General features: G+C 50.1%; 7 protein-coding genes across 8 annotated transcripts; 4 read left to right on the top strand and 3 right to left on the bottom strand.

The window, feature by feature from the left end:
- Positions 1 to 912: 912 nt before the first annotated feature.
- On the top strand, positions 913 to 1,636 carry TERG_03424 (nuclear cap-binding protein subunit 2; the record flags this gene model as incomplete). Its single annotated transcript, XM_003236331.1, has 5 exons — positions 913 to 975; positions 1,032 to 1,141; positions 1,196 to 1,240; positions 1,290 to 1,481; positions 1,540 to 1,636. 5 exons carry the CDS (start codon positions 913 to 915, stop codon positions 1,634 to 1,636), a joined length of 507 nt encoding a protein of 168 aa, XP_003236379.1.
- Positions 1,637 to 1,780: 144 nt separating this feature from the next.
- Positions 1,781 to 2,644, bottom strand: TERG_03423 (pyridoxal 5'-phosphate synthase, glutaminase subunit Pdx2; the record flags this gene model as incomplete). The annotated part of the gene is made up of 2 exons (XM_003236330.1): positions 1,781 to 2,330; positions 2,391 to 2,644. 2 exons carry the CDS (start codon positions 2,642 to 2,644, stop codon positions 1,781 to 1,783), a joined length of 804 nt encoding a protein of 267 aa, XP_003236378.1.
- A 686-nt stretch (positions 2,645 to 3,330) lies between these two features.
- TERG_03422 (uncharacterized protein) lies at positions 3,331 to 4,083 on the top strand (the record flags this gene model as incomplete). Its single annotated transcript, XM_047748081.1, has 3 exons — positions 3,331 to 3,490; positions 3,543 to 3,690; positions 3,777 to 4,083. 3 exons carry the CDS (start codon positions 3,331 to 3,333, stop codon positions 4,081 to 4,083), a joined length of 615 nt encoding a protein of 204 aa, XP_047604055.1.
- Positions 4,084 to 4,436: 353 nt separating this feature from the next.
- Positions 4,437 to 5,396, top strand: TERG_03421 (uncharacterized protein; the record flags this gene model as incomplete). The annotated part of the gene is made up of 1 exon (XM_003236328.1): positions 4,437 to 5,396. One exon carries the CDS (start codon positions 4,437 to 4,439, stop codon positions 5,394 to 5,396), a length of 960 nt encoding a protein of 319 aa, XP_003236376.1.
- A 311-nt stretch (positions 5,397 to 5,707) lies between these two features.
- On the bottom strand, positions 5,708 to 6,671 carry TERG_03420 (uncharacterized protein; the record flags this gene model as incomplete). Its single annotated transcript, XM_003236327.1, has 2 exons — positions 5,708 to 5,898; positions 5,960 to 6,671. The coding sequence occupies 2 exons, from the start codon at positions 6,669 to 6,671 to the stop codon at positions 5,708 to 5,710; spliced, it is 903 nt and encodes a 300-aa protein (XP_003236375.1).
- A 1,302-nt stretch (positions 6,672 to 7,973) lies between these two features.
- Positions 7,974 to 10,819, bottom strand: TERG_03419 (uncharacterized protein; the record flags this gene model as incomplete). Its single annotated transcript, XM_003236326.2, has 4 exons — positions 10,225 to 10,819; positions 9,993 to 10,166; positions 8,103 to 9,928; positions 7,974 to 8,045 (listed from the first exon to the last, which is right to left on the bottom strand). Exons 1-4 carry the CDS (start codon positions 10,559 to 10,561, stop codon positions 7,974 to 7,976), a joined length of 2,409 nt encoding a protein of 802 aa, XP_003236374.1. The 5' UTR covers positions 10,562 to 10,819.
- A 552-nt stretch (positions 10,820 to 11,371) lies between these two features.
- On the top strand, positions 11,372 to 12,045 carry TERG_03418 (uncharacterized protein; the record flags this gene model as incomplete). 2 transcript variants are annotated; one of them, XM_003236325.2, is made up of 3 exons in its annotated part: positions 11,372 to 11,380; positions 11,462 to 11,973; positions 12,042 to 12,045. In XM_003236325.2, 3 exons carry the CDS (start codon positions 11,372 to 11,374, stop codon positions 12,043 to 12,045), a joined length of 525 nt encoding a protein of 174 aa, XP_003236373.1. The 2 variants fall into 2 exon arrangements, with proteins under 2 accessions (XP_003236373.1, XP_047604054.1); XM_047748080.1 differs by lacking the exon at positions 12,042 to 12,045 and having other exon boundaries at positions 11,462 to 11,977.
- Positions 12,046 to 12,260: the final 215 nt, after the last annotated feature.

The raw sequence follows: 12,260 nt of genomic DNA, 5'->3' as shown, positions 1-12,260 counted from the left end.
TCTGGCAATATCGCGATATGAACGGTATTGGTAGTTGTAATGGCCAGAAAAGCTCCATTCGGAGATACGGCGAGTTGCTCGATTTTCCCATATACGGTTGTGTTCAGTACCTATGAAACACAAATATTAGTATTGTACCGTCCTGTGAATGTGGGATGTCATTCGTACCCGATAATATGAAGCCTTCGAGGCATCTTTATCTTCCTGTTCCCCTGGTTCTTCCCTAGCAACATTCCGCTCTAAGGAACCATTCTCTTTCTTGTCGTCCCCATTAGTCTCTTCGCTAGGTTCTTCTCTCTTCTGTTTCAGTCCTTTCCTCCATTCATCTTTCAACCTCGCAAGGTCTGCCCATCTGATCTGGTCATCAACGACGGTAAAAACTTCGGTACCCCTTCGAGCAAGTGTTCGAACTGGTCGTGGGTCCTTAGTAGGCTCTTGAATAGCTTTCTGCGCATTGCGAATCGACGACGACGACTTATCCTTTGCCTCAGGACAGAAGAGATCAACACCTGCAGAAGGCCTGGATAGCCATGGAGGAGAATAATCCACGATTCGCGGCATGTTGGCGTTGGATATCGAGGGAGTTGAGGATGCGTGCTCGCCGTCAAATGAAATAGAGAAAACGATGTAGAGAGTTTTGATGGCCGTATTATAGCGCTCTAACCCTCATACTTGGTCGTATCACATCTAACTCGGCATCCTTAACCTCCGTGTGCAAGCTTCCCTGTCGCATAGATCGATGTTTTTTTTCTTCTTGCAAGTCAAGATCATGAAGTTTTGACAACCGCGCGCCAAGCCTCGAAGCTCCTTTTTAGCGCGCTTCAGCCTTCGAGCTTCAAGACGGCGAAAAGAAGGAGAGAAGGACATCTACAGCTATTCCTATCAACAAAAACGGGTGCGAGTTAAGGAGAGATGGCTACTCCCCGATCTACAGTAGAAAGGCTAGACAAGCCCAGCACATATTTCAGCAACAAGGTATGCGCTTGGGCCGGCTGCAGCAGCAAGAGTCGACCGCTAACATACACCTGCAGAACAAACGCCGGAAGTCGTATCATGACCGCGGAGAGCGCGAGGAAGATAAACCTCAGGCGGACTTTGATGCCTCACTGAAAGAGGCCACGACTCTATATGTTGGAAATTTGTATGTTTGCGACCGAATGGTGGCTATTGGATAGGGCCTGACAGCGTTGGATAGGTCATTCTACACGACAGAAGAGCAGATACACGAGTTATTCGCAAAGTACGTTTCCAGTTGAACTGATAATGGCAATCTGTCCTGACTGTTTCAGATGTGGAGAGATAAAGCGGCTGGTGATGGGCCTAGATCGATTTCAGAAGACACCGTGCGGATTCTGTTTTGTTGAGTACTACACGCACCAAGACGCTTTGGACTGTATGAAATATATTGGAGGAACGAAGTTGGATGAGAGAATCATTCGAACCGATCTAGACCCTGGATTTCAAGAAGGGAGGCAGTATGGGTATGTTATGGCCTGGTTACTGTTGCTGTTGAAGACTGGGGCTGACCATTTTTACTAGGCGCGGAAAATCGGGAGGACAAGTTCGTGATGAATTTAGAGACGAATTCGACCCTGGCCGAGGCGGCTACGGGCGCGCAATGGCTGATGATCGTTGAGTGGAGATATATACAATGCGGTAGGTTGGATGATCCAACACTTAAGACATGGACGCAAGTCCTTTATCAGATACCCAAAATAAGCAACCAAAAAAAGTTCAAAATGAAACACCAACCAAAAAAAAAAATCTATATATTTCTTGTCTATCGAACAACCACTTCTGCCTTTTGTAGCTTTGCTGCTGCCTCACTAACCTGACAGAGCCACCACATGTGAATCCTGGCATCGTCTGTTAATTCTGGGTGGAAGCTGGTACCGAACACATTCCCTTGCTTTACTGCCACGATATCGCCGGGCCCACCGCTACCATCAGCCTTGGCTGGTAGCTTGCCTAAGATTTCAACTTTATCGGCCATGGCTTTGCGGGCAACTTCGCTCTCCGGCTTTCTGGAGGGCGCCACCACGGTCCCGTCTATCGCAAGCTCCTCGTCTTGAATCCCCTCCTTGGCCGAAAGAACCTTCTCAACCACGGGAGCGCGGATAAACACCGCTCGGAATGGCCCGGCATCGCCCGGTAAGAATGGCAGATCCAACGGCGCATAAAAGCTCTCGGTCTGTCTTCCGAAGTGGTTCCTGTTGACTCGAACGTCCAATCCGCCGATGAGCTCTTGGCCTCCACGCTTCGTCCGGTTTGCCGATTCAGCAAGCAGTATCAATCCGGCGCAGGTACCCCAGGTAGGCTTCCTATGGAGTCTGCATACCCGTCAATATACATGCATATATTTAACCGTCAGCACAAGCGGATAAACCTACTTGACAAAGTCTCTCAGTGGCTCCAGCAGGTTGGAGCGAGCAGCCACCAAAGCCATGGCAGTGCTCTCACCGCCCGGGATGATCAGCCCGTCGCATCTCGCCAGCTCAGCCGGCCTACGGACCTCGATGAACTCCCATTGCTCCTTGGTGAACGTCTTGCTGCTGCCCCTCAGCTTTTCCGCGGCAACCTTCAGCTGCTGGATGTGCTCATGAAACGCGCCCTGCAAGGCGAGGACCCCCACGGTGATCGTCATTGCATTATCCTGTGTCTTCTCGGTCCCGTCAACTGTTTTCTCCCGTTCATCTTCTTCGTTTCTTCGTCGTTTCTTCGTCTTTTCGTTCCTTTTTGAGTCAAAAAAAGCTATCGATAACTGCTTAGTAATCCGGCTCTTTCGGTTATAAATTGTTCCGGTTCGGGCCGAGGTGAACCTTATTTCTGTGGGGAAAAATAGAGGGCAAATAATGGAAGAAAAATCAATAACAATTGATTGCATTGATGAATATTAATATAAATACGAGGAAGATAGCTGTATAGGTGACTTTGACACTGTTATACAAATATCAACAGCATAAAGATGTATGTGGTCATTGGGTGTTGTAGCCAGCTGGTGTTGTGGACCTTAAAAGGAACAACAACCTTGTTGGACAATAAATTGATATCAACTTCTTCGTGCTCAGTACAAGTTACTGATAAACGATATGACCAAACTTCATTTGCTCGGAATTGATAGTATGGATACTCGCAATATCCAGTCGATCTTGATACTTTATATAGAACTAGCTTTGGATCGTATTGTGGCGCCGATCGACGGGAAGCAGGCCATTGATTAGCTGCCAGGCCTAAACGACTAACGAGATGAGTTATTATTTAACAGGAGCGCGACCAGCGGAGTCCGCCTGATACGATGTCAACGTCTGCTCACGCCAAAAAGATAGCAAGATGAAGCTCCTCGTCCTTGTCGCCGTCGTGATCGTGAGTGTCAGCTCTGTTTGTGCCAACAACCTACACCCCGAGATCACTCCAGCACCCAAGGCCGAGGACTTGCAGAAGCGTCAGGACTACTCAGACCTTATAGGCTGGTACTCGTCAAGCAACTACTGTGCGATCCCCGTGTGTTTGCTGAGTGAATAGATGTTCTGACCTGCTTCTAGGGTACTCCTACACCTGTCCGTCGGGGCAGTACTACGCTGCCGGCCCGAGGTTTGGGGCCTGCTGTCCTACCGGGGAGCCTTACTGCAATCCCCTGGTGGCATGCGAAGGGAACGTCGGCGTATTCTCCAACGGTGTCCGGGGTGACTGGTAATATCATTTTATTTCTTCTCGTCTTATATACATGTATTTCGGACAATACCTGCTGGCACTTGATACTGATAAGAACACTCCAGCGGGACTGAAATATGCGATACTGTCACCATATTCAACTCACAGAATGTTGCAGCCACCGGAATCCACAGTCTAGTCGCATGTTTCTCGCCTGATCGCTTCTACAGCTTTCCCAGGACTTATTACAGGGCAACTTTTGCACTGACAACCAGCACGACTAACGAGCCCGAGACTTCTACGGCGACGGCGACAAAGACGGTGACCCAGACTGCTACTCCGGGACTAGGAGTGAAACTGTTGCAAGATGGGATGTGGAAGAGACTCTGCATTTTCTCGCTGCTTGCTACGTTCTTAGGCTTTATGCTTTAAGCTGTTCGTAGCTTTCAACTTAGGGTTAATAATGACCAACAAGAATATTTCAAATGCTTGCATATTTTAACTTGCAGTACATTTTTGTCAGTAAACAGAAGCCTTAGAAGTATGCGGGACATCGGATCTAATAAGTTGGCGGGAGTAAAGGTGAGATTTGAATATCTACTGAATACCCAAAGGCTGAACTTATCAAAAGAAACTTGCATAACTAAATTCTCATATTTTCACAAAATCCCTTCAGCAGCCCAACTTTCAATTTATACCAGCCGACCCCAGGACAAATTTACACATCTGCAGACCCTCGACCAAGGTGATATAGACTACGTAACACAAGTCTGAAGCGAATAGACATGGCCTCCGACCCTCGCCTGACAAGATGGTACATTGACATGAGCCGCTGGACCGAATCCACCACTCTGCTTCCCCTAATCGACACCCTGCAGCCAGCCGAGCAGAAGAAGGTCAGAGCCTTCTATCATGTAGCAGACCGGCATATGTCTCTGGCATCCTGTCTGCTGAAATATCTGTACATCCATCGCTCTGCCAAAGTGCCCTGGAACCAGGTCATCATCAGCCGCACGCCAAACCCCCACTGCAGACCATGCTATATCAACACCCGCGAGACAGAGACGCTTCGTCTGGAGTTCAACGTCAGCCACCAGGCTAGCATGGTAGCACTGGCGGGATGCATGTACCACAGTGATGCCAAAGCAGACAGTATGAGAAAACTTGACCCGTCTTCAAGCGGTGCTAAGGGACTGCCTCAGGTCGGGGTTGATATCACTTGTACGGATGAGAGGGAGAGACGCAATCCGTCATTGGCACCGAGTACGGACAAGGATCTTTGTGAATTTGTTGACATCTTTACAGAGGCGTTTTCGGCTCGTGAGCTGGAGATTATCAAGGCTGGTGGAGAGGATGGGCAGGCGAGGTCCATAAAGCACCGTACTCGGATGTTCTACACGTACTGGGCACTCAAGGAAGCTTATATCAAGATGATTGGAGAAGGACTGCTGGCATCTTGGTTGCAGAAGCTGGAATTTTCCAATGTTGTTTCCCCCGAGCCTGAGGAAGAGGGCGTCTGGGGTAAACCGTTGTCAGACATAGAGATACGGTTGAAAGGGGAGCCGGTTGACAATGTGCGGATGGAGGTTGTTGCGTTCGGGCAAAGGTATATACTTGCCACTGCTATGAGGGGAGGCTGTGTTGGTCAGGCTCAGGGGTTGGATGCTTGGGATGAGTTTACGGCTATTGATATTGATAAGGAGGTTGGACCATGTGCAAGGGGAGAATGCAAATGTCTTGACTGAGGTGGAAGCAGGTGTAAGAGATTTGGAACTGGATACAGGAGTCATAATTCATAATCTATAAAATCTTTCTTTTTTCTTCTAATGATACAAATACCCCATACTCCTGGTGCAATGCTCGAGGTAATGGAAAAGCCATAGCACTGTGCAATTATTCGGTCAACCAACGGTACTCAATGCCTGTGAATTTCAGGGGAACGCACTGATGTATCGGCAAGTATATTCAGGTTTATTCATGTTCACAGTTTTGGAAGGCCAGCTATAATAGTCGAGTGCTGATTAAGGGTATATAATAACGGTTGGTTGTTCATGCCTCATGTGCTAATAGCAGAGGCACGAGTTGCCCGAGGCGCTTCTTCCACCACAACCTGAGAGTTGGAGATATCTTTGATCTTTCGCATCTTGTCCATCTCGACCATGGCATCAAGCATGGATTGTCTTGTGTTTTGGACCAGAGAGTCAACGTCTGCGGTCGTAAGGCCCTTGGTGCTAATAGGAGGCAGAACTACACAATTGCTGTCAGTATATACCAAATACAATATAGAAAGTCCACAGGGATATCTCACCCTTGACGTTTATAGCACCCGAAGTAAACCACATCTTCTTCACATCCAGAACATGCGAGTAATTCTCCGCCACGATAGGCACGATATCTGCCTCCGCCTTAACGGCCAGATGGAATGCCCCCTTCTTGAACGGCAACATGGTCGGTTCCCGCGCATAACTCCTCGTGCCCTCGGGGAAGATAATCACGCTCTGTCCCTTCGACTTCATCAGACTCGCAGCATTATCAAACGCCTTGAAAGCAGTCTCTCTATTCGCACGGTCGATAAACACCGTCCCTGAAAGCGTCATGAACCAGCCCAGCAGCGGCACGCGCGCAAGGGACCTCTTCGCCGTCACAGCCGAATACTGAGGCAATACCGCGCCGAGGAGGAGCACATCGAGCTCCGTCTGGTGATTTACGAGAAACACCGCGGGCCGTGTCGAGAGGTATTTTTGGCCCTGGATGATGTCGAAATGCACGCCGGTGGTCAGCCACATCGTCCACTTGAAGGCCCTGGCGACTGTCCACTGTGAGATTTGGCCGCGGCCGGCAACTCGAAGGCATATTGAGGCGAGCACGCCGTAGGCAGCGCAGAACAAAAGGGAGGCATATGCGGCGAGACAGCGAGCGAAGAAGCCTGCGCGGGGCACTTTGATGGACAGGCCGAAGAGGCCCAGCGTCAGGGCAGCGTAGGACGTGAGGCCCGAGAAGATGTAGGCGAGGATGGCCATGGTCGGTCGGTCAGTCGTAGATTGGTTTTTCGCTTCCTTTGTTCTGTCTCTAGGACATGCGCGGGAAGATAGTATTTTTGCAGGTTTTTTTTTATTTTTGATATTTTTTTTCTGGGTCAGGGGTTGCCGATGGTTGAAAAACTGGACATCCCCAACAATATCAGCCAGCTACACAGCAATTATGGAGATGCCTAGGATGTATCCATAACGTGGTTAATCCTTTAAAGAGAGGGAGATATTTCTAATTTTATGTTGGGGCTGGATGGTAATGGGAGATTTGGGCAGAGGGCCTATATACACGGGAGATGAATATATACACACTATAAGGAAACCAGAACAAGAAGATATAGTGATATAAAAGAGCTTATAAGATCCATTCGGATTGAAGAAGCCGTCTGAGGTTTTCTTGTCTTAATATTAACGTTGTAGAAGAGTGAAGGAGACAGAAATTAATATATCATATCAGATAAGCTGCAGCAGTTGTCTCACAGGAGAGCTTGACGAGTATGGCACTCGACTAGATATACCACGGATAGAACTGTAGAAAGAAGACAATTACGAGTGTATGGAATATCTATACTGGAACTGTAGTTGTTAGGGGGTGGAAGTCACAGCGGAGAGCCGGCGGAAGTCTTGGCGGGAGGAGCGGAAGTGGAAGGGGAAACAGAGTAACACACGGCGACAGTCAAATGGTTTCTATAATTTTCAGGTTCAGTGAATGATAACAATACTTCAGTCGATTCCAGGGAAGGCAGCAACAAGGAATATTCCCTAGGACCGTCGGAGTCAAGAAGAAACATAGCAACATCCAACCCAAGCAACCCAAGCAGGCAAACAAGCAATCACCCCGTCCATCCCTTTTGTACGTATCCATTGTAAAATGTACATTAACTCCCTGCCTTACTTCGAATTTCTCGGCAGGGAACCGAAAAGTAACGTCTCCTCACCCCCTGTAGCTCCTCCTGTCTGTCTGCCTGTCTTCTTTTCCCACCGTCTTCTGCTTGGCTCCACATGCTATTACCACTGCGTTATGCTCGTTATGCATTATCCCTGACTAAACGAAAACAAAACCAACCGGAACACCAACACCAAGGAAATGAAAGAAACGAACCAAGACCCATCATGCTGGTTGAAGGAGACGGAGGCAGCTGGTTATTATGCTGGCTTGTAGGTAGATAGGTAGGGAGAAAGGTATAAAGAATAAAGAATGCACGTGAGGTGGATCGAACCTATGGAAGGGCGAGTAGGGCTGGCGTGTTGTGTGAAATGAGGAAAGGGGATGATTATGATGGGAACATTTCATCATGTCATGTCATCATCAACGTCATCAGGGTTTTCAAGGGACTCCATGGCTTCCTTGATAAATTGAGCGGCCTATTCGAGGGGGTTAGTTGTGTCTTGGATAACATGGAGAGTCAGCAAGTAGCGTACCTTTGGATCCAAATTCAGGGCGGTGGTAAAGTGTTTTATTGCGTTGCCCTTGTCCTGTATCATTTTATATAACTTGCCCAACAGATAATGCACATTTGGCTCGTCGGGAGCCACATCCTTGAGCACCTTTAGCTCTATGTGAGCGAGATTCACCTCATTGAGCTTCAGTAGCGTTCGTGCTTTGCGTAATCGAGCCAGCACGGAGTGAGGTGATAGTGACGAGGCTCGACTGTACTGCAACAGCGCAGCCTTGAGGTTATTCTGGCGCTCGAGGACGAGGCCAATGCTGCATATCAAGACAACATTGGCAGGATTTATGTTCGAAGCGGTGCGGAGATGTTGTTCGGCGAACTTGAGTTTGCCCATTCGCTCGTAGACCTTGCCGAGGCCGTACCAGGCGCTGTAGTGTCTGGGATTGGCTTTGATGGCCGCGCGGTATGCATCCTGGGCCTTGTCGTATTCCTCGTTCGACATGTATTCGTGTCCCTGGAGGGTGTAGCCGTAAGCGAACGCGGGATCTACCTGTGTTGCTCGCCTGAAGCATTTCAACGCCTGGTCATGATCTGATTGTAGAGAGAAGGAATTTCCAATTGCACACCACGATTCGGGTGCCAGGCGATCGGTATCCATCAACTCGTGAGCAAGGTATGCCAGTTCGACTTCGTTCTTCAAGTGCCAGAGCACCGTCGAGTAAACCTCCATTCCTTCCAACTGCGATGGTGCTATTGTTCGCACCCTGGAGAAGTATTTTTCAGCATCACTGTATAAGGCCTGTTCGTAATACGCCCGACCAATCTGTGACAATACCCAAGGTGTTTCCCGTTGGTTTTGCGGTAAAGAATTGTATATCTGGAGAGCATCCTGGCACCTGTAGTTACACAGTGCCGCGTGCCCGCTCGCCAGCCTTGAAAAGAGATCCAGTGTCCATGCAAGTGCATCGATCTCTTTAGACTTATCCGGCACTTGAGGTCTGGACGGCCCGTTAAGAGACTCTGACGAGGTTCCATTCGACCGGCTTTCCTTGCTGTCGGTTTCTGTTGATTCGCCTCCATGTTTTCGAGACGAGGTTGTTGATCGTCCCAGAGGAGCAGCTGTGGCGGTGCTGCGGCTCTTCGAGCTGGTAGATTTTGCTTTTTTTATCTCTCGTCCTTCACGAGTTCCCAGACTGGCTGCAGATGTAGAGAACTTGCTTGTCGGTCGTATTTGATTGAACAAACGGACGCTTCGTCGCTGGGGGGCACCGGGTTCAACCGGCTGCTGTGCTGTGTTCGTAGGAGCTATATGTCCTGATACTGTTCTTTTGCGCTCCATTGCCGAAGCGTTCTGCTGAGATGATGTAGACTCCTTGCTGGAAACTGGTTCTTCGGCTGATGCTGACTTGGGTTTCGACCTAGATCGAGTGCTGTTCGATTTTAGCCGTGGCGGATCTACACAGCTTTCAACGCCTAGAACTTGCATTGTCCGTGATTTTCGAGCGGGAGCAAAGGGTGGCTCTCCGTAGGTGTCTCCTGTATTAGGGCCGGTCCGGACACGGAAATCATCCGAATCACTTTGGGTGATTGGAGTTTCTAGCCCTTCAGGGAGGACAGCAGATGCCACACTGACACTGCTGCCATTCAATTTCTCCCATAGAGCTGAGCTGCCGTAGCTAGTCCCGTTAGTCGACGAAAAGGGATCAACATTGTGATTAGCACTCGGCTGTGCTTGTAGTGGTTGGCTATTGGCGGTAGATTTCTCAGAGAATGAGCTCTCCGAGGCTGATGGAGTGAGCATCGCCACCATCTCTGGTGTCATCTTGTAGATGTTCGGCACTCTCACATTTGCACCTATACTTGTTAACCACCCATATGCTACAAAAATAACGAGGCAAAACGGCAAAACCTGACGTACCTGTTTCAGAAAGCCCAAGGAAAGCATCCCAAAGGAAAGGGTTCAGTTTGAGAGCTTCGACGTAGCAGTCGACAGCTTTATGTATGTCTTTGTGTGCATGCCATAACTTGCCCTGAAGACAAAGAACCGCAGCTGCGTCAGGTAGATGTTGTCGTCTGCTTTCACTATGTTTATCTATTCCATCTGTTAGATACCAGTAGTAAAACCTAAGACGAAGGGGATGCTTGCTCACTCCAGTTATTCTTCGATGTCCACTGAGGCTTGCTTCGCTCCAAGGCAGTGATTCCCTCCATGTAGTTTCCGAGGTCAAGACATGCCTGAGCATAGACATAGGCACACCCAAGATGCGTGCCTCGCGATCCGGCATTACGACAGACCTCCCAGGCGTGCTTTGGCTGTCCAGACTGCAGCAAACAGTGCGAGAGCAGGTAGGCGGCTTCCGACGACCTGGGCTCGAACGCATGCAGCCTGCCGGCCAGGAACAGGGCGTTTCGAAGCAGGTTATTATCGAGATGGTAGTATATGAGCTGCCGTAGCTGGCTGGAGATATGCGGCCCCGAGGGAGCCATGCTGGGTAGTGTTTTCGAGGGCGGCAGTCGAGGTAGAGGGGAGCTGGCTGGCGGCGAGGCGACGTCTTCCGCCCAACTCCCGGTGTGTAGGTAAGTCGAGGTCGTAGAACGAGTTGATTAGGAGATTATATATCGATTTATGCATCCGGTGACAGGTTTTCTTCCGTGGCTCAGCGAAGAGTGTCTGCGCGGGTGTAAGGGTGCCGTCAAAGGGACGACGTAGCGCTGGTGACCAAGGGGCTCTCCAGAAGCCGAAGACTCATAGCAGCCGCAGAGCGCTCTTGACATTAGCCACGGCCTGACAAATCGCTCTATCGATGGCGCGCGAGGGCTGTTTCGGCGTCGTCTTTTCGTCCGGGGCGCGCGGTGCGGGTTTGCGCTGGTGGTTGTGTTTTTGTTGCCTGGGCGATGGGGGAAAAAGGAGCGGACGGCGAGACAGAGCGAGCGAGCGAGCGAAGAGGGTGGGCTGGCTATAAAAGACAGTCTGCTGGACGAGCGGGTGGAAAGGCCCTGCTGCCTCCGGGTCTATCGAGCAGAGCAGCAGAGATCTCGGCTGCGCAGTTGGTGGCTGTAGATAATAACCAATTTCAACGGGCGAACAGTTTGTTGTTCGTCCATAACAAACGCGGGTGCTGGAGGCGACAAGGCCTTTTGCCTGGCGGTGGCTGAAGAGCTTGCATGGAAAAGCACAGCAACAGTAGCTGAACCAACAAACCCGCTGCAGGAACTCGCGAAACACGACATCAACGGCTGAGACGGAGACTGAGATACTGAGGCTACGCTGCCGGGCGGTTATATCGTGGACAGGCCATGGCACAGGTAGAAAAAAACACCCCCCCCCCCCAACACCCCCAGGCTGACGGACGGACGACGGTTGACCAGTTGCTAACAGCTCTGTAGAAAGCAGCAAAGACGCTCGCAGCTCGAAATACATCGCTGCTGCTGCGGACACACATTACCACGGCCTCGCTGCATGCCGTCCTGCTGCTGCTGCACTTTGTCTTTGGCCGGCCGGCGTCGTTGTGGAAGTACCTCCTCCTGACCTCGCCTACGCTGGTGATCGAGTTCTACTTTGAACGGCTGGGACGGCCGCGCTACGATGCGGCCAGCGGCTCGCTGAGGTCGCCGGGAGAGGATTTGGATGCGCCCGGCCTGACGGAGTACTGCTGGGACGTGCTATACTGGACCTGGGGCTGCATGGGGGCCGCCTGCATCTTCGGAGACTACGGATGGTGGATGTGGGTGGTTGTGCCGCTGTATTCGATCTGGCTGGCCTACACGACGTTTATGGGCGTGAAGTCAGGCCTGCCTGGAGCTGCCGGCATGGACATGGGTGCAGATGAGGGTGCCGGACAGGCTGAGAGCAAGAGGCAGAAGAAGCTGGAGAAACGCGGCCAGAGAGTCAAGTACCGGTAGGCAGGCCTTGGTTGTCTATGACCTATTTCTGCTATGGAACGCTTGCTCATATCTACTTCTACAGGTAATTGGTAATTCGCAAGACAGCCCGCCAATTCTTTGGCTGGTGCTATATCGAATGGCATCAAAAAATTTCATATGGTTGTTTGCCATATATACATACTTTGACTGATATTAGGTATATACCGTGTATTACTGAAGATACAGCTAGAGTCAAAGTCGATAAATACATATATATGTCATAAATAATACATTTCGCCCTGATTAATGATAGTACAGCTGA

This window comes from Trichophyton rubrum, assembly GCF_000151425.1.
Source record: "Trichophyton rubrum CBS 118892 genomic scaffold supercont2.3, whole genome shotgun sequence".
Lineage (NCBI taxonomy): Eukaryota > Fungi > Ascomycota > Eurotiomycetes > Onygenales > Arthrodermataceae > Trichophyton > Trichophyton rubrum.
This window is presented reverse-complemented; position numbering and strand designations above follow the sequence as displayed.